Below are 27,517 nucleotides of genomic sequence, written 5' to 3'. Positions count from 1 at the left end.
CCCAGCACATCAGCATAACAACGTTCTGGATTGAGCTAAGTAGGGTACATCTCTGGGGTCTTCAAGTGGGCACCTTCCATCCTCTGTGTTTCGTTGACTAGCCCACGACACCTCAGGAGGGCTCAACAGTGATTCTGGTGTCCCAGCATCGCCCCTCTCCATCCCCCACTCGGCTCAGCCCAGCTTACTTACCTATACGTCAGCATTGCTTTCTTTCTGTTGTGCTTGAGATCCCCATCCAGAATCTTTCCGTCTCAACCACAGTCAGTTGCTGCTCCTTTCTGCTGCTTCAGATAGGTTCTTCACTGTGTGACACAACTCTTGGCAACTGAACCCGACGTCTCTAAGAAACCGGGTTGTAGAGTGTGCCACAAATCCTCGACAACCCACCTCCACTGGGTAAACCCGGACTCTCCATCCTCGCTGTTCCACTTCAGCAGCTAGTTGAGCATACCGAAGTTTCTTCCTCTCATACGCCTCATCCACAGTGGTAAAATGCTAAACTTAATTTGTGGAGTACTGTACGTAGGATTACTGTCACATGACATTGCTGGACTGTTGCTAACTGTTTCATATTTTTGATTGTTATTGTAAATGTCAGCAATAAGCTAAACCGGTCTTTTCAAAACATCTTTGTTTGTAGACTGAACTACTGTAAATATAATTCTCACAATTGTGCTGGATATTTCGGTTTTCTGAACTGCTGTAATATAATTCTTAGGTTTTCCTGCTTATTTTAATGCCAGCAATGATCCAATTGATGTATATAAACATTATGACAGGTCTGAAGTGTCTTCAGGTGCTTTACTTACTATTACAGCAACAAGAGTCTGATTAGAAAAAAAAAAAAGCAATGGTGATAATATTTATTAAATGTACTTATTTTAACTAGCAACATTATATTTATGTTCAAAAGCTATATTTAATTATTAATACATTGATTAAAAAAAAAAAAAGTGGGAACAAATGGAATTGGCCATTTTTGAAAACACAGAATTTGATATTCCCAAGAATGGAATACTTAGTAGCCCTAAAGATGGTTACAATTGAAGGCAGTGCAGATGCCAGTGTTTTATGCAGTAGTATAATGCAATTTTATGCGGGCCGCCAGTTAAGCATGCAGTCTATATCTATTCTAACAACTGATAGGGGAGAGCCACAATACATGTCTTGTTTAAATTAAAAGTAGAAAAAAATTGTTGAGATATTTGTGTTGGAATATTGTTTCAAAATTGTATAATGCAACAAAAACATATTAAAAGGGTTAATGCCTAGCCGAAGGTTTCTCACTGATAATTTACCCTTTCTCAGTAGCTAAAAAGCTTTTGAGATATAACTAACAATTATTATTGCACATTATGCAGTAGCTGTATTTGTAGCCTTCTATGGAGGTTAATCTTTCTTAAATGGAACTTTAACCATTTTGACCCCTTTTAACATCCTAACCAGGACCTTTGTCCTGCATGTAGCTCTCAGCCTCCAGATTCTGACAGTTTATAAGAATTGCCATGTTATTGTAGAGCTACAGTATGGATTTAAATGTTGTATGTTGAATATTAAACATGAGAGACCAGGTTTAGGAGTTTTATTATTTAGTGCATGGTTAACGCTTTTCACGAAGGCAATGTCCCAACATCAGCCCTACTTTCTGTGAACTTAAACATTTTAGTAACACAAGTAGTCCATAGACTAGATTATTGACCGTTTGGTAAAAAAAAAAATCTTCAGATGGGTTTAGTCTCAGGCACTGGAGAACTGAATCCTCAGAGAAGGAAAAATAATCCCTGTTATTGGGTTGCATGCAAGGTTAAAGATCTGGTGCTGACTTGCAGTTCTTTCCTTCGTGCCATTTAATTTCCCCTATTTGTGTTTATCCTTTCGTGCTGTAGCAGTTTCAACCCCTTCCTCCACCTCCGGGAAGTGTTACTGCAATGTGCTGCATGGTGTATGATGTAGTGCGGAGTGGTCACCTATAACAAACCAACACAATGGGGAACCCTTTATTCTTTGTCTGGGGACAGGTTTACTTGTGTGTGAATAAAATGAGAGTGAGAAGGAGCATCAGACAAAACGAATGAGTACTGACTGTATTGGACTGTTCCTGATGCTGTCAAAATGGATCTTAGCTAATAATGTACTTCATAACTTTCTCAAATATACTGTACTGTATTATATTGTATGTAACTAAAAACAAATAATACTTATTCATTTAAGGCATTAAAAAAGAAATGCTTAAAATACAAAAAAAAAGTTAAGTAATATTAGGAAAAGGAGTTTTAAGTAGTGCTACTAACAAATACTTTTACCCTACTGCTCATACTACTAATAATAATTGTGTATGTGATTCATTGTTGATAATAATTAAAGAAAAATACAGGATTTCAGTAAACACCGCTTGTTTTATTTTGTTTTTTACAAATTGATTCACAGCACAAAAAATGTTAACATGTAATAAGACTGTACATGCAGTAGGTAATTTAAATAAATACAGGAAGTTTAGCAGAACACATTGCTTACAGTGAACACATCTTTTCTGAAGGTAATTGTCAGAGCTGCTGCAGAAGTCCATTTTGAATCCACACCCCCAGTACAGATTTCACATGATGATCCCGATTTCCAGGATACTTGTATTGATCTTATTCCTCTGAAACCAGAAAGTGATGGATAGCTGGTGATAGTGCTGGAGATGGCAGTAGTCCAAGCCTCGGAAAATCTCCTCCCACGACCATACAGTTCTGTTTGTATTTGCCTGCCATTGTCACTCAAAATATGGCCCTTAATCACTAAAAATGTCCATCTGTCTGCAGCACAGCTGTACATGGTGAACATGATAACTGCATAGCTTCCTGCAGTCCATTGGGATAGCATTATGTATAATCATATAAACTTCCCATTTTTATGCAAATGTATCAATTGCACTTCTTTACAGATGCTCTTGTACATTTATCTGTAGGTTAAGAGACCCTCCATGTATGTAATGATTGGTTCTGTCTATTACTGATCTCCCTGTAGTCACAGCAGTACAGTGCCACAGAACCTCTGACAAAACAGACTGTGCCTCTGTCTGTAATGTTGATAAGGAATACTGCTTTACAATCTTTTCTGGCCTCAAAAACACTAGCATTCAGATCCATCAAAGTCTAAAGTGCAATTAGCACCATTTTTTGTAAAAGGAAAATAAAACTGTTAATATTATTTTAAAGAATGATGTTATTACTATGCAGTTTGAGACAGTGATTTGTTATCAAGAATAAACATACTTTTTATTTATAGTAGTGTTTTGATAATGTTTTTTCAACAGAGAACCCAGTTTGTAATGCAAGGTTTTTGATATGTATTTGTGTTAATATTTTGTTTTCTGGCTCAGTCTTTAAGTATTTCTTTTGGGTGTCACAAATGGGCTGATTTCCAGAGATATATGGCCTCAAGATAGAAATATCATTTGCTTGAAGGAATACAGGACATTCTTATCTTCAGGATATGAAACCCAGTGAGTCACATTGAGCAGCACAGGGGTGACACTTAATTGCAAGCTGTGCATTTTGTTTTTAAAGGAGATGCAGGAAGTGGTGGAGTAGCTTTCTTTATTTTTCTAGGCTCATTTCTTCCATATGTCTTCCCTTTTCAGTGCTTTATCTATTTAGTGTGTTGTCTATAGCTACTGACGTTTATATAATAAGACTATTATTTATTATACTGAACTCTTTAAAGACACTTTTCAAGAGAAATTAAATAATTAATAGGATACTGTAAAACTACTTTAGCAAGAGCTACCAAGAACAATAAGACAACTGCCTCCTGTAGCTAACCCTAGGATAGCATTTATTTAGTCATACTAACAATGCATGCCATGTTTTTGTCATTCAAGAGCTTCTAAACATTTTATAATTCTTCCCTTGTGACAGGGTTATAATAGAGGTGCACTTATGCATATTATGTATATGTTTGACATACAGAGAAACATTGAATTGTGAGGAAACTTAGTTAAGGGCATTCTTAAGCACAATTTACTGAACATCTCAAAATCCGGGGATGTGGAGGAACCAGTCTACGGTATGTGCTGTCATTGTACATGCACATACATGTGGATGTAGGCATTGGTGATCTATTTTTTCATGAAGACATACTTATTTCCTTCTTGCACTAAAGTTATTTCATAATTAAAACCGCATCAATGTTCTTAAGATGTGTAATCCATCACTCCCCTGTAACACCGTGGTCCTCTTCCTTACTTGGTGTTTTTATCAGTTAGCTGATTATCTCTTGCAATACCTTGTAGATGTGGAGAGTGCTCACTGGTGTAAATGTCAGGTGGGTGGTGAAATCCAGCAGATTGTGAGGGGGCAATGATAGAAGTCTTGTTACCCACAGGTCTGAAGTGGATGCACTGAAACATCAGGGGGGCAGGGGGGCATTAATACAATCCTGACTTGTGCCTTCCACTTGTTATATAATCACTTTATAATCATTACTCTCAGAAGAAAATTAGCTATGTAATGTGTCTCTCTGTGAGGTAAGAGGTCTTGTTTTGGATAGTTTCAGCATCTTTTAAATGAAGGCTTTGTGTGATGTCTTTTAAAATCACGATTGTTGGCTTTAGTTAATTCCACTCCTGATCAGTGTGGAGTTATAACTGTGCCAGCTTTACATTCATATTGTCAATGTTTTATTCTGTAACATTTGTATTTTTTTATTGTAAGTCTGTGTGTGTGATTAGATTATGGAAAAAAGTACATTTTGTAAAAAATATGTTCAACACAGTTTTATTTTCCTGAAGAAAAAAATGCATTGTAACCTTACTCTACATTCATACTAAAACCATTATTGCATTACATGCTTCAAGATTTGTTGGCATAAGCCTATAGATTACGGAAGCCAATTCTTTGCAAAGATGTTGAAAATGAACCATGAAACATTTTGTTTTTAGGATTTCATTTGTTGGGCTGTTCCTGAAGTCTGTATGCAGTCCATTGATACTGTGCAGCATCTCGTCTTATCCTATCCCCCTCCTCTCACTTGCAGCACAGGGATCATCATCTTCCTGCAGCCTTCTTCTGTTTCTCTTACCTCCAGCTGTCCTTGACCGCAGCTCCAGGGGGTGGCTTACTGTACCTTACATTAATTCTGTTTCCTGTGCAGTAGAGGCAGAGGACTATGACTATCAGCAGCCAACATGTTCTGTTACTGAGGAAATGTGTTTAAAAAAAAAAAAAAAAAAAAAAAAAAACCTGTGTCGCTTGCTTTTATATTGGATATTGGAAATACTGAATATTGTTAGTAATTTAGTAAATTAATGCATATATTCTTAAAGGGTATTTTATGCAAGTTTCATACTGTAATTCAGCCTTATTATCTAGATACAGAACACTGCGATGATTATAGGATAAGTTCTGCTGCTTCTGACAAGTGCTCCCAGGTACAAGTTGGGAAATGTATGCCCTGTCTGATTTACTGTATGTGACAGTGTGAGAATAAAGAATATCAAAACAATCGAGACTTTTTAAAAAATGTGTTGCTGAAATACGGACAATACAAAGATCAAATGGATTTTAGATATTTTTATTTATTTTTTACACTGCAGGGTGATCTTTAACACTTTAAGACCATTCACATGTCATTTCCATTTAAAATCAGCATCAGCTCTATGAAGGTGTAGCTGAAATGAGCAAGGATTCAATGTAAAACTATCCCTGACTGATGCAGCAAGGAAATAGTGATTTGGGGGATGTCAAAAGACTGCCGGAGCGGGTGGTGTCAGACCAGAGCCAGGAAATAAGCAACAGAGAGGTGGAGTTTAGTGGAGCTGAGTAAATGCTTTCGCTCAGCATTTAATAAATAAACAGAACAGAAAATAAAAAGGTTGTAACAAACAAAAATACAGGACACGGCACTCGTCGCCAAAACTAAAAGACAAACAAAACAGACTATACAGACAACACACTGTGAGCTTCTATTTAACGATTATTATTATTATTATTATTATTATTATTATTATTATTATTATTATTATTATTATTATTATTATCTCTCCAATCCCGTTCTCCACTCACCGAGCACACGACCCTGAGTGGGTGAAAACATACTGCTTTTATGCAGCTGTACCGAGACTCGACTGCTAATCAGTCATTCAGTTGGAGTCGCGGTACAACTGAACGTGAATTAATAAAGTGCAATTCCCTGTGCTCACATTACTTTTTACTTGCACGTGAAGTGCTGTACAATCCCATGCCTAAATACAAATATACATTTTAAACACAATTGTGATGAGTCAAAGGGTTTTCGGTCTGTGATTCAGCCTCCCGACAGTAGATGGCATCAAACCAACTCGGGACTTCCCTTACCAAGATCTCGTGACCATGGCAAAAGTCATCTTTTGAGGGGCAGCACCTTGGTGAGGGGCGGAAGTACGAGTATGTAAATTCCAGCCACTGGAGTCAAGTGAAGGATAAGGACACTTGTCAGTTGGGGATTGGTGTTCCGCTGACTACAGAGGCGGGACATTACATACTAAAGGGAACGTACTACTGTGTTCGGGGTTGGTCCGAAAGTAAAATAGAAGGAGTAACGGGTGGAGGGAGAGACTGGTTTGGTGCAGCGGGATTTTTAAAACAAAAAAACACTAACATTTCTTTTGTCTTTTTTGTTTATGTATGGGTCGCCACGAAGACAATTAAAGACGAGTCATCACGGTTTGTTTTGGATTTCACCCCTGCACTCCTTCCCTCACACCATTTTGTTTTCTTTTGTTATTTAATTATTTTGTTGTGTATAGAGAATAAAAATAAATTATTTTATTTCTGTACACATAAATTACTGTCTGGACATTCCATTTAATGCACTCTCGCCTCACAACACGTGAAACACAGACCCATTTATATCCCATGTACCAATGCCTATATACCAACATTTAACGCACCACACGCAACATATACAGAAAATATACGCAGGGGCGGGAACTTTGTCACATATGCCCCCCCCCCCCCCCCCGTGCAAAGCACACATGGCCTCAATGGCCACCTCCCCCCTTAAAAGCCCAAAAGTCCAGCACAAAGTCCTGGGCCAGGACCAGAGGCTTCAAGGGGCCCACAGGTCGTAAGGCTGTCAGCAATGCTGACAATGGGGTGGCATTCTTCTGCTGCTTGTGGCAATGCCAGCAGCTTCCCAGCTGACAGTGGAAATGCCGTCAGCAGAGACATTAATAGTCCCCAGTCTGGCTCCTCCAGCCGTGGTAGTCCAGGCAGCGTAAAGGCTGCTTTGGGGGTGGTCTCCTGACCTCTCCCCTTCTTCGTAGCCAGGGGCTTCCCTTGGTGGGACTCCGACCACAGTACTTCCAGCAGCGAAAGTGCTGCAGTGGGAGCAGGTCTCCTGACCTCCCCCACGATCTCCGGCAGCGGAACTGCTGCTGGGGTTGGTGGTCTCCAGACCTCTTCCCCCTTTTTCGTGGCCAGGAGCTCCCCTTGGTGGGGTTCAGGCCACAGTACTTCCTGCTGCAATGCGGAGCAACAGGCATCCTTGGGCGAAGCGTGGCAGGCATCCTTGGGTGAAGCATGGCAGGCATCCTTGGGTGAAGCATGGCAGGCATCCTTGGGTGAAGCATGGCAGGCATCCTTGGGCGAAGTGTGGCAGGCATCCTTGGGCGAAGCGAGGCAGGGAGTCAGGACAAGCTGAGGTGCGGGTGTTGGCCCTCTTCTCGGCCACTGCGGCCGGGCGGTTCTTCCCCGTGCTTCCCTCAGCAGCCTATGCAAGGGCTGCTGAGGACCTCCAGCATTTAGTCCTGGTCCTTCTGGTGAAGGGAGAGGCAGCTGCTGCTCCTCTCCCCCTGATGATGATGGAGGCAGAGGCAGCTCCAGCTCCTCCCCTCGTGATGGTGGGAGAAGTGATACCAGCATGCATTCATCATCTGCTGGTGGACAGGGACCCAGCAGGCATTCACCCTCTGCTGGTGGGGGAAGTGATACCAGCAGGCATTCACCCTCTGCTGGTGGGGGAAGTGATACCAGCAGGCATTCACCCTCTGCTGGTGGAAAGGGACCCAGCAGGCATTCACCCTCTGCTGGCGGGGGAAGTGATACCAGCAGGCATTCACCCTCCTGCTGGTGGGAGAAGTGATACCAGCAGGCATTCACCCTCTGCTGGCGGGGGAAGTGATACCAGCAGGCATTCACCCTCCTGCTGGTGGGGGAAGTGATACCAGCAGGCATTCACCCTCTGCTGGTGGACGGGGACCCAGCAGGCATTCATCCTTTGCTGGTGGAAAGGGACCCAGCAGGCATTCACCCTCTGCTGGTGGACGGGGACCCAGCAGGCATTCATCCTTTGCTGGTGGAAAGGGACCCAGCAGGCATTCACCCTCTGCTGGTGGGGGAAGTGATACCAGCAGGCATTCACCCTCTGCTGGTGGAAAGGGACCCGGCAGGCATTCACGCTCTGCTGGTGGACGGGGACCCGGCAGGCATTCACCCTCTGCTGGTGGAAAGGGACCCAGCAGGCATTCACCCTCTGCTGGTGGACGGGGACCCAGCAGGCATTCATCCTTTGCTGGTGGAAAGGGACCCAGTGGCATTCAGGCTGGTGGAGGTGGCTCCTGCTGCTCTGCTCCTGCCAATTGGAAGTGGTGGAGGCATGTAGTCTCCTGGCAACTGAGGTGGGAGTAGTCTACCCTTGTTACAGGGGACCGGTGCGGCTCTCCCTCCTATTCTGGAGACAGCTGTGGGACCTCTCCTTCTGGCGCTGGAGACAGCAGCAACGGCTCCTCTCCCTCTGGCGCTGGAGATGGCTCCTCTCCCTCTGGAGACAAAACCAGCAGGCATTCTTCCTCTGCTGGTGGAGGCTTGGGCGGTGGACGCTCTGCCTTCCTCTTCCCCTTTCCCCTTCTCTGCCTCCTCCTCACCTTCCTCTCCTGGGCCAGTTCCTCCTCTCCATACTGCGTAGGGCATATGGCTAACGTGTGCCCATAAGCCCCACAGCCAGGGCATAACTCTGCCGTGAGGTTCTTTAAAAAAAACCTCCCCACTGATGGTGGGGGAAGACTGAGGAGACCCCTGCTCCCTATCCTGATGGACAGGGCAGCGGGCCACATAGTGCTCACCTCCGCAGCTGGGGTAGCTGTCCGAGGGGGTACCAGGGGCAGTTGGTCCTAGAATGCCCAGGCTCAGTGCAGCAGTAACACCCGGGCTGCTGTTCCTCCGACTGGTATTGTGGCTGCTGCCTTCTGCCCTTCTTTCCCATTTTATTTATTTATTTATTTATTTATTTTTTGTAATCCAATTTTTTTTTTTTCTCAAAAACTGCGGTTCCTGCTCTGGTCTGACGCTTGGAGGCGCTGTTGTCCCAGTTCTGACACCACGTGTCGCAAAGATGGCCGGAGTGGGTGGCGTCAGACCAGAGCCAGGAAATAAGCAGAGAGAGAGGTGGAGTTTGGTGGAGCTGAGCGAATGCTTTCGCTCAGCATTTAATAAATAAACAGAATAAAAAATAAAAAGGTTGTAACAAACAAAAATACAGGACACGGCACTCATCGCCAAAACAAAAAGACAAACAAAACGGACTGTACAGACAACACACGGTCAGCTTCTATTTAACGATTATTATTATTATTACACAATACACTTATTACCTCCGTCTCCAATCCCGTTCTCCACGTTAGATGAGAGATTGTGATGGCTTCTGTGCAGTATACTGTAAAGAGGTCCTCTGCTCTGCCTCTGTGATTCTGGAAGTCACTGCATCTCATCATGTGTTTAAATCCCTGGCTAGAGCCTGAACTTGTGGCCCAAGATCATGATGAGTAATGGGCCAACATAAATATATTTAGCAAGTTGGGCCCTCTGTTCCAGCTACAGAGGAAAGGCATGACCCCAGTAAGAAATAGAGTGAAAGGCTATCCTTACTGCTTAGCACTCTCATTGCCTCCCACTTCCATATGAACTCCTTCTTGTCCATCATTTGGGATTATGTAGTCACGTTATGCCTTGTGCTCAACGGGTTCCAGTGTAAATAAACAGCCACAGCAAATACTGTGCAGGGTCCAAAAAGCTGCATGAAATAGGGGATTTATACTGAAAAATGGCAACGTTAATTACATAAGACAATATGGGCAAATGGGAAAAGGTGTGTTGATTATACAAAACAAGTCACGTTTTAACAACTGGGCTGGTACTGTCTGTTGATTTACTGTTTTGAAGTCGATACTCTTCATTCTCTATCTTTTTCTTCGACTACATATCATTTTGTTACACCATTCGTCTAACTGGCATCTGATTGGCTGGTTATGCTGAATTCTTGTCTGTCGTGCTATACTAGCTGCAGCACTAGAATGTTCATTAGTGAATGACATTTAAAAGCTTTGTGTAACATGGCAAGCTAAACTGAATGCCATTGTGCAACATTTCATGTGATGTCAGTAGAGAGCCTTATGCATGCCATCATGGTGTTCAGGGGCAATCTGCTTTAGACTGAAGAGGTTGATGATAAGTGGTTGATGACCTACAATAAGCACATCTAAATAAAACAAAATGTGATCTTGCTTTTAGTAGTTTTCCCAGCATGCAAGTAGCAGTGCTACTGTACTACTGATTGAATGAAGAGTTGAAAGAATTGACTGCATCTTTTTTTTTTTTTTTTACTTGTTCTGATATTGAGTCTTCCCTTTGTCTTCTTTATAACATACACTTCCAAGGTCTGATTGTATCAATAAAGGATTGACCTCAAAATGTTAATCCCATATATAATCCAAAGCAAGAACTGTAATGAGAGGGATTTCAGGAAACTGAAAGATTAAATGTGTGGAGTTTGAACAGCACTGGATCTGCTCGAAATCTGCAATAAAATAAAATAAAAATAATTTTAAAAAATACTGTGTGACAATGTGACAATCATGTTACTTGTGTGAACAGTACAAAATGTGCCAAATAATGTATAAAGTGATCTCTTCTGAAACCCTGCTAATGTTTGTAAATGTGTGGCTGAACACTGCTACTGTGAAATTAAAATGTATCTGGAATAAAAAAAAAAAAAGTGGAAGCAGCTAGATGAGCTTGATCATACATGCTTTTGTTTTTAAATTTAGGGAGTGGAAAGTTACAAATAGTGGTCATTCATAAAGTTGGGAAGCTCTGACAGAGAATGGTATTGAGAAGCTAGTAGCATGTAGGTAGCAAGTCATCAGGAAAGATCAATGTGGTCTGCCTTTTACGCAATGAAAGTGAGCAGAAAAAACTGTGGGAAAACAAAAGAATATGTTTACACGTGTGCGCTCACACATACAAGAACATCCCAAAAATCCAGCAAAATACAGTTTTTACCAAATGTACACTTTAATGATATAAATAGTATCCCTGGCGGACAGTCTTACAGTATAGAAGATTAAGAAATACAGTTTTAAATAAATTCTCTGCTAATACAGATGGTTATTTTAAGTACATCTCGGAGTAGAAATGACATTTAATGGATATGTCTGAATCAATTACTGCACCACAGGTCATGCTGTCTTCCTCTTATGAGGTGACCCTTTTAACTGACTAATCCTGTCGTCTTAGTTATTATGTTTTGTTTTTTTGAAGTTGCAGACCGTCTGGGTTGTGACCGTCAGACTCGCTTCCTTGTTCCTCCCAATACCAAGCACTGGGTTGCACTGCTGCATAGAGGAAACTGTACCTTCAAGGAGAAGATCATGAGAGCAGCCGCCTTCAACGCCTCTGCTGTCGTCATCTACAACAACATGTCCAAGGAAGAGACCATCACCATGGCACACACAGGTAGGACCTGGAGGACAGAGGTGTACATTGTCAGGTTTTTGCCTTTATATCTCCCCACTGGATACAGTGGCGCCACCCGTATGTTAGTTTACAATAATAACTGGTGAGCAATTTTTTCAATGGGCTCATCCAATTGATATTTCCCGTAATACACAGCCGGTTGATACAGGAAACACACGCTCATTAACACCAGCAACAGAGCGCAAGCCGTCAAACTGAAAGGAATTCCACATAGTTTCTGTCTTCTCTCGCGCTCTTCACAGCAGCAAAAAAAAAATTGCTCACCAGAGATATATAAAAAATATTGCATGGGGTATTGAGTGATACATGAGAATTTAATGCCCATGCTCGTGGTGGGATTCTTGGATAAACCCAGAGGGCTTCCCCCTTGGAGTTTATGTAGCATCCCACCCCTTGGGTGGGCATTCAGTTCTCAACACACACTACCCCATGCATTATTCTCCATTTTTTATCTAGAGAACCACTTACCCAATTGCAGTAAAACATGTCCAGTCTCTTAATACAAATTTATCAGCTGATATTGTCATTGGGCTCTGGATTCCATTTATTACAGAATTTCATTAACTCGATTTTTTCTTATAATTAAACGCAACAAATAAAGTTGCTAAATCAGGAATAAACAGCTCAGAGATTTAATTAGAGAGTGTGAGTGAAGGTGTTTCTTATTTCAGAATTGTAAATTGGGTTTTCTTTTAGACAAAAATAGCTCTACTGTAATTTACGATTTGGAGTCAAACGCTTTGAGAATCTAGCATATTGTGTCTTACTGACAAAACTGAAAACTCAACAGAGGGAAACAATGATAATATTAAGAAAAAAATAGGTTCAGAAATCACGAAGACATGGCTGTACACATTTAATGAAATTACAATGTTTACAAAATAAATTTTTTCACTGAATTTATTTGAAAATGACCCTTGAATCTTCTTGTTCCATAGAGCTGCATTGATGTTAAACACAGAGCTGTTGGGGCACTTACCATCCATTGTAAATGCTGCTGAATGGCTGCTATAAACTGGCTCTGACCTGTACTAAATTGTTCAGTTGTGATTTTAATGACAAACACGTTGGCTTACAAGGGCGTTGTTTTTCAGATAGTTGGGTAAAAATTTCACATTAATGATGAAGAGAAAGCTGACCAGGCATTTCAGTATTTCCATACACGTTTTGTACATAAATCACTCATGGTACTGTAGGACAAGCTGAGTACCATGATTCAACTCCTATGAGAAGCACACCTCTGCATTACAAATGTGTGCTCAAATTACAGGGAGTCAGAGGGAATGAATCATAAACATTTCTGAAGCTTCATCCTTCAAAGACTCTTAGGAGCAACCATTTTGTAGGAATAATGTAATTCTTTTCTTTTTGTGGTTGTTTTAAGAGGAATAGAATCCACTATATCTGTTCTGTTCATGGTCCCTGTAGGTTCTATAACTTCTTATTGTCTACTCCCATGTGTCTCGGAAAAGGAATACCTTTTTACGCACTGTAATCTGCATACTATTTTCAGTGTATATTAGAAATAGAAAAAGAGACTATTTAATTAAAAGCAGACATGCCATATAAAATTAGATGTTTGCATCTTAAGAAAATGTTCCAACACAGCCAGCAGAGATCCTCAAGAAGGGTTAAACCCATGGAGAGGAATTGTGTTTTTTCGGGGAAGCCAATACTGCTGTAGCAACTTATAACAACAACGATATTTAAAAATGTGTAATAGAAAAACTCTCTGACAATTAAATTATTTGTTGAAAATCAAGGCATGATTTCTACAATGTTATTAGATCTTAGTCTAAGTCCTAATATTAGATAAAGATAACCTGATTAACCAAATGACACAAAAACATAATACCTTTTCAACATTTATTTATCGACAAATGATTCAACATTCAATATTCATGTGTGAAAAAGTATGTGAATCTTTAGATTCAGTAACTGGTGGCACCCCCTTGAGCAGCAATGACTTCAACTAAGCGTTTCCTGTAACTGTTGGTCAGTCTCTCATATTGTTTTTGAGGAATTTTGGCCCATTCCTCGTTACAGAACTGCTTCAACTCTGTGACATTTGAGGGTTTCCTTTCATGGACAGCTCGCATCAGGTCCTGCCAGAACATTTTAATGGGGCTTAGGTCCGGACTTTGACTAGGACATTCTAAAATGCAGAATTTCTTCTTCTGCAGCCATTCTTTTGTAGATCTGCTTGTATGTTTAGGATCATTGTCTTGATGCATGACCCACTTTCGGTTCAGCTTCAGATCACGGATGGATGGCCTGACGTTCTCCTCTAGAATTTTATGATACAATGCAGAATTCATGGTTGTGTCAATGATGGTAAGCCATCCAGGTCCTGAGGCAGCAAAGCAGCCCCAAACCATCACACTCCCACCACTATACTTGACGGTTGGGATGAGGTTCTTCTGTTCGAACGCAGTGGTTGGTTTTTGCCAAACATAACATTTTTCACTGAGGCCAAAAAGTTCTACCTTTAACTCGACTGTCCAGAGAACGTTGTTCCAGAAATCTTGTGGATCATCTATGTGCTTTTGCGAACTTCAGTCAGGCAGCATTGTTCTTTTTAGAGAGCAGTGGTTTCCTCCTGGCTATCCTTCCATGAACACCATTTTCTCAGTTTAATAGGACAGTGGCTCTGAAGGATCAGCACATTCTTCTGTTGAAAATTTGTGTACGGTAACCAAAGAGAGCCCATGTCTCAAATAAAGTGTGTAAACAAAGCCTTTCAATATATGCTGTTGTAGTTATTTCAGCCATTTAACGTGCACATATTGGCGTACATGTCAGAAAATGAAAATACTATATTCAGGATTTGAAAAAATGTATGTGTACAAATGATACTCATTTTTTTTACAAGCAAACTCGCAGCTGAGTTGAGCTAAAAGATTAACAGATTTATACTAATTATAATAGTAAACACTATTCAAACAATAATCGTAATACAAAATAATCGTTCTCAGATCGTTGTTGCTTGTAGCTTCTCCCAAGTCAACACCAATCTTACTGCTGATACAAACGAGTCATGTAAAGATTGTGAAAACATTGTATCCCAAATCAAAACGTCAGACAATTCGATCCTGTTGTCCAGCTTCCACGTGGCGTACCTGGGTATCCATCGCATCGGTGCATTTTTTTTTTTTTCTCACTGAAGTCACAGCTGCAGACAAACACCTGCTATTTTGCTAACTATTACTGTGAGACTGGATATGAGGGCAACTAAATGTTGCATTCCCAACAAAAAAGCTGCTGTTTTATCTGCAAGTCTGGGTAACTGACATTTGTTTGAAGCAAGATTAACTAGTCTTTCACCCACTCCACTATTTCCATCTTTTTTATACTTTATTTCTTTATCATTACTGGTTTAAATACTTTACTGTTGGCTCTTTAGTGCAGTTGGTTGCTTAGTTGTAAAATAAATAAATAAGTAAATTAAAATTTGCCATGTCGAGGTAACAAGTATTACCAATGTTATAGGGGGTGCGGGGGTGGGTATGTTTTTAAAAATGGGTTTGTAAATTAGTTTTTTCAGTTTTTTGGCGCACTGACCCATTTTCCTGCATTCATAAAACCGAAGCCATGTGCACTATACTATATACATTATACAGTTCAAAAATGTTATCGGCCCAGTTGGGCCTGTGGTGCTTCATAACTACCGGCAGACCATGGTTAATGTCAAACCCTGATTGGCTTGTTTACATCCTGTTAACACCAGCTAGTCTTCCACAGTTAAACTCTGTTTTATAAAGTACAAGAAATAGCCAAATGGAGTTTGTGTTTGTTTGTTTTTTTTTTTTGACTGTAGTGATTAAAGTGTTTGGATGTTTTTACTGTTGAGCAGTAGAGAAATTCTTAATAATGTGAATTATTAAGAGTATTAATATGGTGTTCCCTTGTTATAATGTTCTTATCTGGATGCATATACACCAATTCAGAGGTTGCACTATATCTGTTCTGGTGCAAGTAATCTGGCAAAATTAGTTTTTCAGAAAGGGTTGCAATATATATATATATATATATATATATATATATATATATATATATATATATATATATACATACACACATACATACACACACACTATACTATTATACTACTGCAGTTTTGCCTTTGGTCATATGTAAGGTCGTTAGTCTGTGTTTGCTCACTGGAATGAGGGTCATAGATGTATACTCAGTAACTGTGGTTAAAAGTTTACGTTCCTATTAAATATTAAAGACTGAACCCACTACCTTAGCTGCCCAAAGCATATTTCTCCAATAGCATTGTGAGTAAGTCATATACCCAAAGTTAAAGAAGTATACATACACGGAAATATTATTATGTTGGGTTTAAAACTGGTATGTAATTAGTCTTTAATTCGTGGGGTATAAAATCTCAAAAACATCTAAGCTTGCAGTATTCTGAAGTGGTCTTTTTTGTATAAGATTTTATTTTAAAGTTCAGATTATTGAACTTGATGGAGGGATGTGGGGCTTGTTACAAAACCATCTAGGAAAAATGCAATCTGTATTCAAGTGAAATTTAGGTTCTTATTTTCTACTGTATTTGTGCATTGTTTTTCAGAGTTATATAATATACCATACAGTAATTAGATGCTCTCAACTGTTCAGTTGTATGTCAGGATACAACTTTAGTGCAGTTAATAATCACAGACGATGGTTAACCCACAGATACACTGGTAGAAGAGGAATTTCCTATAAATTCATCCATTTTCAATACAGGCATTTTACAGCGTCCCGTTATAATCTGTGAAATGTATCCCCACCCATCAAGCTTTGCAGTATGTGATCTGAATTGTTACTTATCTGCCTGGGCTTGTTTGAACCATCACATGATGATATTCTTTGTTGCTTCTGGGGTGAACACCTGTCATTTATAGTATACAGTTTTGTGTAACTGTAGAATAATACATGCAGTAAAAGCTGCATCTCCCCATTGCAGGTCATTGTCTGTCGTGATGGACATTGATATAGAGGATTAACAGGCACTGTATCAAATCACGTGATGTTTCACGACATGTTTCCATCCTTCACTTCCCTGAAGGATTTAGAGAAAGTCATCAATAAGGTATTGACACCAGAACAATGTAACTTTCTTCGCAGTTGCCATGTCAAATGAGTGACATGCTGGCTCGTGGTAGCCCTATGCAATGTTGAGAGTGCTCTAGCAGGTGTTCCTGTGTGTACTGTAGTCTAAATATGATCCCCAGAAGCACACAATTGCTTTACTTTGTTGGATGAAATAGCAGTAAACAGCAAAATATTTTGCTGTTGTGGATTTTCTCCAAATATGCTTCATACTAGCTTTTTTTTTTTTTTTTTTTTTTTTTGGTATAGATCTGTTTACTAGCCAGCACTTTTTACTTGCATGAGACTCGGTTGTTTCATTTGCTTCTCTTACATTGTTCAGCTCTTATTAGGGCACTCCCTATAATCCCTTGTTTAGAAAAATACAGGTTATTAATGCTTGTGACAACCTTCTGCCGTGTGGGTGGGTGCGTGGCAGGAGATCAAGACGGAGGTTGAAGTTGATACACCCCGGAGGTGAACAGGATTTATTTACACATCAGGTCAACACACTGAAAAGCTCACGTGACACTACCAGCAATGGCAGCACACAGAGCATACAACACAGTGTACGAAAACTTTGATTCAGGCAGATATGTGATGGGTGGATCAAGATGGATTACTGTGCATGTACATAACAGGTTATATTTAAACATGAACCTATATTAAATGAGAGTGCATTTATTGAAATGATTTAATTAGCTATACCACTTTATTAGTTAACACTGTGATTACATTTTATTGAAAAATAATAAAGTGTTGTTTTACATTAGAAATCTATTGCCTCGTAAGTGCGTACTAAAGAATATCACCTCAGAAGGCATTATGCTTTAAATGTTATTTTAGTTCTAGAGCTGTAACTAAGCTTAGACTGTCCAATTACATTCTGCCACTGCAGACAGTAACAAGAGCAGGCCTAATTGGCTCACATAGTGGCAGTGGGTTTCCAGGGTGAAGGATGTCGGTGTTGGTAAAGCTAAAACTCTTGATAAAGCAGAATGTGCAGAAAACTAAACTGTGAGAGACTAAGATATAAACAGACATTTACATTCTAAGCATAAAACCCAGGATTTGTCATAAACGGTGTAATAGCTGTATAAAGCATTTTTTGGCTGTTTTTTTTATGGATTGCTTTAAACGTATACATATTAAAAGGAAAAAAACTGGCTAAAGTTGTTCCTGACATATTAGCATTACAGTTATCTTGGGCTGCATTAGTTTTAAAAGCTTTCCACTTCATTGCCATGATGTGTTTAATACTAACCACATTGCAAGGACAAAATGTCTGTCCATATTGCTTTTGATTAGAAAGCACAGCATATGAGAATAAACTTCCTTTTAAAAGAGTTGGATTGACACATTGGGATTGGATGACCCTGTCCAGCAAATTGACTTTAGTTTAAATGCAGTCCCAATCATACCCAACCTCCTTGTCCCCCTTCATTGGGGTGTTTTCTTTGGGGGAAGGGGGGCCCTTAGAAAAGCAGCCATGTTGACACTGATTTCAGTGAAATCAATGGTAAAATCTGGCAAGGGTTGATAAGAAAAGCATTGCAGTACAGCCTGCTGTATCATCATTTCTTTGTACTGTACCACTCTAAATATGTGTATTAGGGACTGTTCAATCACCAGAGCATCGTAGATCTTTATCTAAAAACATTTGTTTTAGATTCATTCATAACTTGTGATTGGGCACACTAACAATTTGAGGGCTGAACAAAACTCTGAAATTCATACGAAACTCCAGATCTGTAAACTGGAGGGATGCACAACCATTCCTCAGTGACTACTGCTTAAAATAATCTATTTCAGTGATAGACTTCTCAAAAGGTGTCCATTCTTTATTTTTATTTATTTTATTTTTTTTTTAGACCGACGTACAACAGTTCAAACCTGAAAGGCTGACTAGAATAGTCTGGATTTCCTACAGTTTTGTAAACGGAGATGTCTGTTGCAGGTACCGGGGACATTGTGGTGGTGATGATCACAGAGTCTAAAGGCAAGGAGCTCCTGAGCTACATCGAGAACCACCTAACAGTGATGGTATCCATCATGGTGGGGACACGCAGCATGATGAAGAACATCAACCGAGGATCGCTGGTCTTTGTCTCCATCTCTTTCATCGTGCTCATGATCATCTCCTCCGCCTGGCTCATATTCTACTTCATCCAGAAGATCCGCTATTCCAACGCTCGTGACAGGAGCCAGGTGCGTTTCTGTAGAATTCCCTCCAGTTAAGCCAGTTCTGTTGGTCATAAACCTTTTGTGCATCTTTTTGTATTCATCCCCCAGAGGCCTCCTCAGAGTCAGGGATATAGTAGAGTCGCTTGCCTGTCCTTTATGCCACATTTTTCAATATATCCAGAGAAATGGTCATCTAACCGCCATGGAACCTAGTATGGCCATTCCTCATATGGCAAATAGTGCAAATGTTTTTACAATACCTTATTGATTTATGTTGTCAGTACTGTATTACTGGACATTTGTATGCAAAACTAGTCTGCATCATCAGCCTGATGGAAGTCTCTTGCCGAGACTACTAACTAACTTTTTAACCTCTAGTATTATTGCTGTAGGTGTGTGATAACTGTTTTAACAAATATATGTTGTGATAAGTGAACCAAATACTATAAAGCTGTCAAACTGATCAAATATAGACTTTTTTATATTTCTTCTGTTACTAAAACTATTTTCTAGAAACCAGTCTGATATTGTGTGGAAGAGATCCAAAACAGTGAAAAGCTGCCAGAGGGGGTTAGAGTATGTGTGTGTTGTCCTGCATATCTTTAGAGATGTTGGGGTTTAAAAGGGACCACGACAGCCTTTTTTAAGGTTAAGAGAAGTCTTATGAAAATGTGTTGCTCATAGAAAAAAAAAACAGGCCTTAGTATAACAGCTCTGGCTTAAATGTCAGGTGTTCCTGATGAAAGGCACAACATACAGAAATAAGGGTATTTGTACAAAAAAGTCAGTTTTTCTGTTTTGTAGCTGCTCTGTTTCACTTAACCGCCTCTAAAGCAACAATAAATTAAGCTTTAAAATCAGTAGCAAGAAGATTTAATAACAAAGATGTTCTGAAGCCTAAATTCTATGCTTGCTGTGCTGAATAGCGGGGTACCTTTTATTGTAAACTGCATCCAAGTAAACCAGAGGTAAAATCCCATTCATATTTTTGTAAACTAAAGAAGAGATAACATGCTTTAGTTTATACTGTATGGGGGGGGGGGGGGACTTGCCATGTCTGCAATGAGTTAAAAAATGTCAGTCTTTTTGGTTACATTAGTGGCTTTTAGCCTGATAACTAAGGTACACATTCAGGAGAAGGCCTGCCATGTGGTGCAGTGGTTTACTGAATAAAAAAACATCGGACTGAATAACGAGTAACTGTTGTGAAATGGCCGTAGAAAACGTGTTAAATGCACGGGATAATGATAATATTTTTCAGAAACACTATTTCAGAGAATAGTAGCACCAGCCTATTTTCCCTTTTCACTTATTGATTGCTGTCGTCGCATGCTATCGTCAATTTGGGAAGCCTAAAAACAAAAGGATGAAAATAACCAAAGGACTTCATTTAAATAATCCACAGAGTCAATGATCAAAAACTCACGCACAAAGGGGATGATACCTTTTAGAAAGGGTAACTCGTATAGTGCAATATATTCAGGTTACAGCATTGGGTTGTAAAAAATACCACCATGTCATCTGCTGCTTTCCCGTGCATTCCTCTGTGTATATTGTGTTCATGTGTGCTGGTTTCATTATTATTGAAATTTTGGGCCAGGGCGTTGTATGTTACATATAGGATGCAGGTTGCCAGAGAGAAAACAAAAGCATTTTTAATATAGGTCATTTTATTGTATTGAGTGTGGCATTTTATATGCAAAGATGAGCTTTGTGGTGGGCTTGTATAATGCAGTAGTGCTCAGAGTGCCAATAACAAAATAATTTCAAATATCATAAGTGTGTAGCAGTTTTAAAAAATGTTGGAAGGCTTATTTTTTCATTTATCTACACATCCTACCTCACAACTTCCAAGTGAAAAAAATATTCTAGAAACTTGCAGAAAATTAATTAAAAATAAAAACTGAAATAGCTTGGTTGGAGACGTGTCCACCCCCCTTGTAATAGCAATCCTAAATTAGCTCAGGTGTAACCAATCGCCTTCAAAATCACACACCAAGTTAAGTGGCCTCCACCTGTGTTAAATTGTAGCGATTCACATGATTTCAAGATAAATTCAGCAGTTCCTGCAGGTTCCCTCTGCTGGGCAGTGCATTTCAAAGCAAAGACTCAACCATGAGCACCAAGGCGCTTTCAAAAGAACTCTGGGACAAAGTTGTTGAAAGGCACAGATCAGGGGATGGGTATAAAAAAATATCAAAGTCCTTGAATATCCCTTGGAGCACGGTTAAGACGATTATTAAGAAGTTGAAGGTGTATGGCACCACCAAGACCCTGCCTAGATCAGGCCGTCCCTCCAAACTGGATGACCGAGCAAAAAGGAGACTGATCAGAGAAGCTACCAAGAGGCCAGTGGCAACTTTGCAAGAGCTACAGGCTTTTATGGCCAAGACTGATCAAAGTATGCATGTGACAACAATATTCCAAGCACTCCACAAATCTGGCCTGTATGGTAGGGTGGCAAGAAGGAAGCCATTCCTCAAGAAAGCCCACCTTGAATCCCATTTGAAGTATGCAAAAAAACACTCAGGAGATTCTGTAGCCATGTGGCAAAAAGTTTTGTGGTCTGACGAAACTAAAATGGAACGTTTTGGCCTAAATACAAAGCGTTATGTTTGGCGCAAACCCCCAACACAGCACATCACCCATAGAACACCATCCCTACTGTGAAGCATGCTGGTGGCAGCATCATGTTATGGGGATGTTTCTCATCGGCAGGGACTGCAGCACTTGTCAGTATAGAAGGGAAAATGAATGGAGCAAAGTACAGAGAAGTCCTTGAGGAAAACCTTGTGGAACCGGCAAGAAAGCTGAAACTGGAACGGAAGTTCACCTTTCAACATGACAACGACCCAAAGCACACAGCCAAAGCTACACTGCAGTGACTAAGGAACAAAAAAGTAATTGTCCTTGAGTGTCCCAGTCAGAGCCCCGACCTAAGTCCAATCGATGGCATGACTTGAAGATTGTTGTCCATCAGTGCTCCCCAAGGAACTTGACAGAGCTTGAACAGTTTTGTAAAGAAGAATGGTCAAATATTGGCAAATCTAGGTGTGCAAAGTTGGTAGAGACCTATCCCGACAGATATCCCCTATCACAGTTGTAATTGCTGCCAAAGGTGCTTTCACCAAGTGTCAACTCAAAGGGGTGGAGACTTATCCAATTATGATCTTTCAGTTTTGTATTTTTAATATATAATTTTTCTTTTTTTTCCCCTAACAGTGTGGAGTATGGTGTGTAGATAAGTGGGAAAAAAAATCCTCATTTAAATGCATGAAACTCTGAGTCACTGACACAAGGGGGTGTAGACTTTCTATAGGCACTGTGTGTGTGTGTATGTAGATACTCTCTGCAGCAGGCATTACCTGCCATTTTATAGACTTCTATATTTATTCATACTTTTGGCTTTTTTATAATCCTAAGCTGTTGTTGCAGTTAGTTATCTGTCTGGTAATGCCTGCTGGATTGGCTTCTATCATTGGGTAATTTGTGCCTAGACTTGCATGCTTGTCAACGTGCTAATTCATAAAATGTATAGTTGTATACATATACCAGTACAGCATCTAACCATGCATACCAGAGCATTTACTGGTACATCATGTCTGCATGTATGTAAATTGTATGCTTGTGCACACTTGTGCCTGCATATGCACACATTTTGCTTGCAGAGAGAAATGCATATCCAAAAATACATATTCAACCAATGTACATACTATATATGAAATGGTCAGATGTGCATTTATGCAAACATATTGAAACACATTCCACACCTACACATGCAAATCATCTGTGCTGGTGCAGAAAACTGAATTGAGACATATTGTCCCCAGACGGACTGATGGCTGATAACCTGATAGCACATCTCTTCTCAGACTCCGCAGTGGGTTACAGTTTTGAACTGCGTTGCAAACAGTTTTAATTGACTGTCAAAACCCATTCTCACTGTGATGACACAGTTTTCGCAGATGTACTTGTTGAACTATTGTTTTGTTGTTGTTTTGTTGTTGTTGTTGTTGTTGTTTTTACAGTACTGATGAAAACCAATGTAAATATTTGTAGAGAGGAATGTTCCTTATAGTTTGTTCCTCAAGTGGAAAGATAAAACCTGCAGTAGCAGCATGCAGAGTGGCTGGTAATAGGGGTCGTATTAATGCTGTTAGAGGTCAGCAGCTCGATTTCACTAAAGGGTTTTATTTGGTTCTTCCACTTATACTTGATTTCACTAGTCCCTGTGCTGTAGAAACAGCAAACCTTTTAACCTGGGTAGCTTGAATTAGCAGCGCAGTGATGAGATGGTGTAACCTGGTTTTGTTGCCACTTTCTGGAATCTAGATATAAATAATCCTGTTTATGAATCATCCTGCTTCTGCTTTAGCTCCACTAGCCTGCATGTCCAAAATCTCAAAACACAGACAAAATGCTGCTGACAGGAAGAACCAGTAGGGATTATAGTACTATCTATTGTGTGTGTGATCCCTTTTTATTCTTCATTTGTGACCTCATCTGTTTGCATTGGCTTTTCTTGGTCAGATATGTGCTAAAAAGTAAATGGGGATAAGGGGGAAATTCAATATTTCTCAAAAAGAAAATGTATGTTGAGAAATAAGAAAGTCAGTCCACTGTTCTTGTTGTACCCCACCAGTTTTGATCCATTCCGGACCCATATTAAAATCCAGTTTATCTCCCCAGGGATTTTGTCGACTTAATCGGATCCAGTAATTGAAATTCATAGAAATACCCATCCATGATCTGAGAACTCTTTTACTTACAGGGACTGTCAATGTAATGTCTGAGTCACACAGTGTGATGTAGAAGTCAGACAGAGTACTGTATAATTAATGGATTCTGGGTTTTACTTCCTGCCATATATAAGCTCTGTAGAGATCAGCTAACTGAAGATGGCTTTTGCTAATGAAACATGAGAATCAAAATGATCTGTGCCCACATCCTGGGGTCTGGCAAGTGGCCATTCAATGTGTGATCTGACTTTTCCTGCAGTGATCTATTGTCTCTCCTTACGGCAGGCTGGAACAAAGTTGCATCTAAAAAAAAAAAAAAAAAAAAAGGATACTTTAGCTATTCTTTTAGGGGAATGATTACACCATGTAACACAATTTTTGTTCCTGGGTAGTAAGTGTTATTTCCTAATTGTTTATGCCTCAAAAGTATAGAAAATGGCTATTCCCCACAAACTTTGCTTTTGTGACCAGGACAGTGATATTTCAAAATATCATTATTTCCAATGGGAAAACGGGCAAATGTGTGTCTTTTCGTTCACATAAAGTCAGAAAAAAACAACATATGAATCCAAATTAACATGTATTTATATTAAAGTAATACAAAAATGACTACAAAAGACTTAGAAGTGAGTAGTTTTTCGAGATTTACGATTATACTGTAATACAGTATAATCATAAATCTCGAAAAACTACTCTCTTCTAAATCTTTTGTAGTTAACATAATAAAGTGATGGGAACAGTTTTTATGTGTGTTACGACCCTGTACTGGGTTTAATATTTCCTGCATGTGACTTGTACCATATTTCTATGAAGATTAGAAGACACTACTGCTGCTGAGAAGTAGATAAATCACTGCCTGAGAAAGCAAAATACCTAAAAGCAAAAGAGGCCCTTGTTTTAATGTTATCATTCATTAAGAATATGGCAAACAAATTGAAATTTTAGAAAATTGTGCTCCTTCAGCTTCATGTTCAAGATTTACAGGATTTCTGCCCAAGCATGACCATGTTATACCTGGTTAGTTTTGTGAAAAATCAGTACAAACTTTAGTGGATGAGCAGGAAGTAAATGTCATACTGTAAGAAATGCACTATGTTTTCTGTTACTGCATATTTGTCATTGAAGATCCTAATGTATTAAAGCCAGGTTCCAATAGTTTAAAAATAGAGGAAGGAAAATGAAAATCAAGCTGTTCAATGGCAGGAGGAAATTTGTAGGAATTTGTGACTGCATGTTTAAAACGTAGTTTGAGAATTGTATCGTTTTTTGTTGCTGTTGTGAGATGTAGTGGAATGCAGACAGTTTGTTTGGAGAAAACATAACGTAATGAAAGGCATTTTACAGGAAACAGTTCAGATAAACTGGTATCAGTGAAATGAAGGAACTTTATGCACTGGCGTCCTTTTGGGTGAGCTTGGCGATGTGTTAAATGCGATTAGTACTTCAAAGAACACTGAATGGAAATATCTAGGAGAAGGACATGGTTGCCTTGTACTTGAGAATATTTCAAGAATAGAAATTACGAAAACTGGATTCTGCCAGTATACATATCTTCTGGACATTCTCTTGTACTTGTGTGTTATCAATGATTAATGTTAAACACTTCAAGGTATAATTGTTATTGATCCCTAAGAAGGTATTCTTAAAATATCCACTTACCTACAGGTGTCTTCTAAGTGGTACAACTGTCCACGAAGAAATGAGCTTTTAATTTCCAATGTTAGTTAGTTGCATGCAAGGAAGCTGTCTATGCAAGACAGAATAGATGCAGGATACCAGTATCACTTAAAAAGTACTGTTTACATTTAGTTGTGCTTGAAAATTCAGCATTAGAGATTTAAAAACTGAAGATTCGTGCATATGAGAAACCAGTGAAACACTGGATTAAATGTGACTCAAACCTGCTATTTTTCAACAAGTGCTTTTAGAAAAGACACAAATTTGGAAAGCTATTGGTCACTTAAACAGTCAAACTGTACTCGTTTTACTGCCCGTTGAACAATACTCCTGACATCTCTTCAAAGTGACATTTCCAGATACACAATTGGAGTGCACCACACAGAATCAAGTGAGGAGCAAATTGTCAACTGAGAGTCTCACATATTTTAGCTTTGGTTTGGCAGCCATGTGCTCTTTTTGGCATTTGGACAGAACGGTCTTTGTTCAAAGCCTAGTAAGGTATTGCCATGCAGAATTGCATCTTCCAAGATTCAGTCCTACTACTGAACGTTACAGACTTTACATTTTACAATTTATTCTTTTCCATCACTGTAATTATAAAATGATACAAATTGTACCTGGAAAGTCCTGGTTTTGGATCTTTAAGGAGTATCTTCAAATGTCATTTAATCTCTTTTATACATTCCACTTACTATTATAGGGTGCAGTCGTTCTGAGTAGTTCAGGGTTACATTGCTCCACTATTGAGAGGTCATTGTTCTGCCTTTTACCTGGCTTGAGCTGCTTGGAGTCACCCCCACCTAGATAAGCAGAGCAAGTAGGTGGCTGCCCGTATTAAATGTTCATGTTGCCACATGATTTGAATGGAATGAGGAAGGCTGTTTAGGCCCACCACATAGGATTCTCCAAACAAGCTTCAGACAAGTTGAAATCAATGTAAATGCTGATTTGATGATAGCTTACTATTGGAGCAACAGAACCTAGAACTAAATAGTAAAGGGAATTTAAACAATTAAAATGACTTGCTTTTTAACAATTGTTGACATATCCATTTTCTGGATGCTATCTATCCAAATAGTCATTCAAGGAGCATTTGCACTAACCTTTGGTTCCAGGAAGCGCTATAAATTATATTTTTTTGTTTCAGCGCCGGCTTGGAGATGCAGCTAAAAAAGCCATTAGCAAGCTTTCCACTCGGACTGTGAAGAAGGGTGACAAGGTAAGGGTTAATTCATTTGATATTTTAATTACAAAAAACAACATTGTTTGAAATGTTTATCCTCAGAACATTCAAGAGATTATTTTGGGTTGTTAGGGTCAGTCATTCATCAACAAGCTCAAAAGCCACCAAAAAAAAAAAAAAAAAAAAGTGATACAGTATGTGATACAGTATGTTCTGCCATGTAAAGACAAATGTAAAGACAAATGATTTTTTGTCCGACATCACAGGAAGAAAGATGGGGCATGCACTGTCCGACAATGCATTGCTGTGAAATAGACTATTTTGATTGACTGAGTGGGTTGTGATGATTTATAGTGTCTGTAGAAAGACTCCTGTCAGCAGCTGTATATGTATCTGATTGTGAATATTTTGTCTGTGCCCCACAGTAGCACAAAATCCCTCACACAAAGCCAGGTCTAGTCAGGAGGACTCTCAAGGGCTGGTCTGTAATTTTCACGAGGTTTATAGAGGGAACGGGGGTGGATTCTAATAATACCCACACTTTACAGTTACGTTAAAAGGTTAATTGAAGTGCAGAATTTGGAATCAATACAGTACTGTGAGCCAGAGCACTTGGGGCAGGTCAAGGTAAGGAGTGCTCTTTACGTAAATAATACATTGCAATTTCAAAGCCAAATGGGATCCTTATAGCTTTAGTCGTTGGCTATAATACATCATTATCTACAGGATATTATCTACAAAGATGATTCAGATAAGGTGGCCGCCCCATGCATATTTAAACTCCAGCAGCGTGTGTCTCTATTGCCTCTTTTCATGTATAGTGCAGGTCTAATTGTAGAAATGCTTCTTGCTCAGTGTGGAATGCAAAGTGT

General features: G+C 39.5%; 1 protein-coding gene across 3 annotated transcripts in view; it reads left to right on the top strand.

Moving 5' to 3' along the window:
* rnf130 (ring finger protein 130) overlaps positions 1–27,517 on the top strand; it is a 59,749-nt gene that overhangs the window by 10,332 nt on the left and 21,900 nt on the right. For 2 of the 3 annotated variants that reach the window (XM_041266397.1, XM_041266396.1), the window contains exons 3-5: positions 11,562–11,756; positions 18,817–19,067; positions 26,610–26,681. In XM_041266397.1, the coding sequence (XP_041122331.1) occupies positions 11,562–11,756; positions 18,817–19,067; positions 26,610–26,681 (518 nt within the window). The remainder of the gene's footprint in view (positions 1–11,561; positions 11,757–18,816; positions 19,068–26,609; positions 26,682–27,517) is intronic. The other variant, XM_041266398.1, reaches the window with a different exon arrangement.

The sequence above is a fragment of the Polyodon spathula genome, chromosome 12 (assembly GCF_017654505.1).
Source record: "Polyodon spathula isolate WHYD16114869_AA chromosome 12, ASM1765450v1, whole genome shotgun sequence".
Lineage (NCBI taxonomy): Eukaryota > Metazoa > Chordata > Actinopteri > Acipenseriformes > Polyodontidae > Polyodon > Polyodon spathula.
The sequence above is the reverse complement of the archived record's forward strand: the minus strand, read 5'-3'. Positions and strand labels throughout refer to the sequence as shown.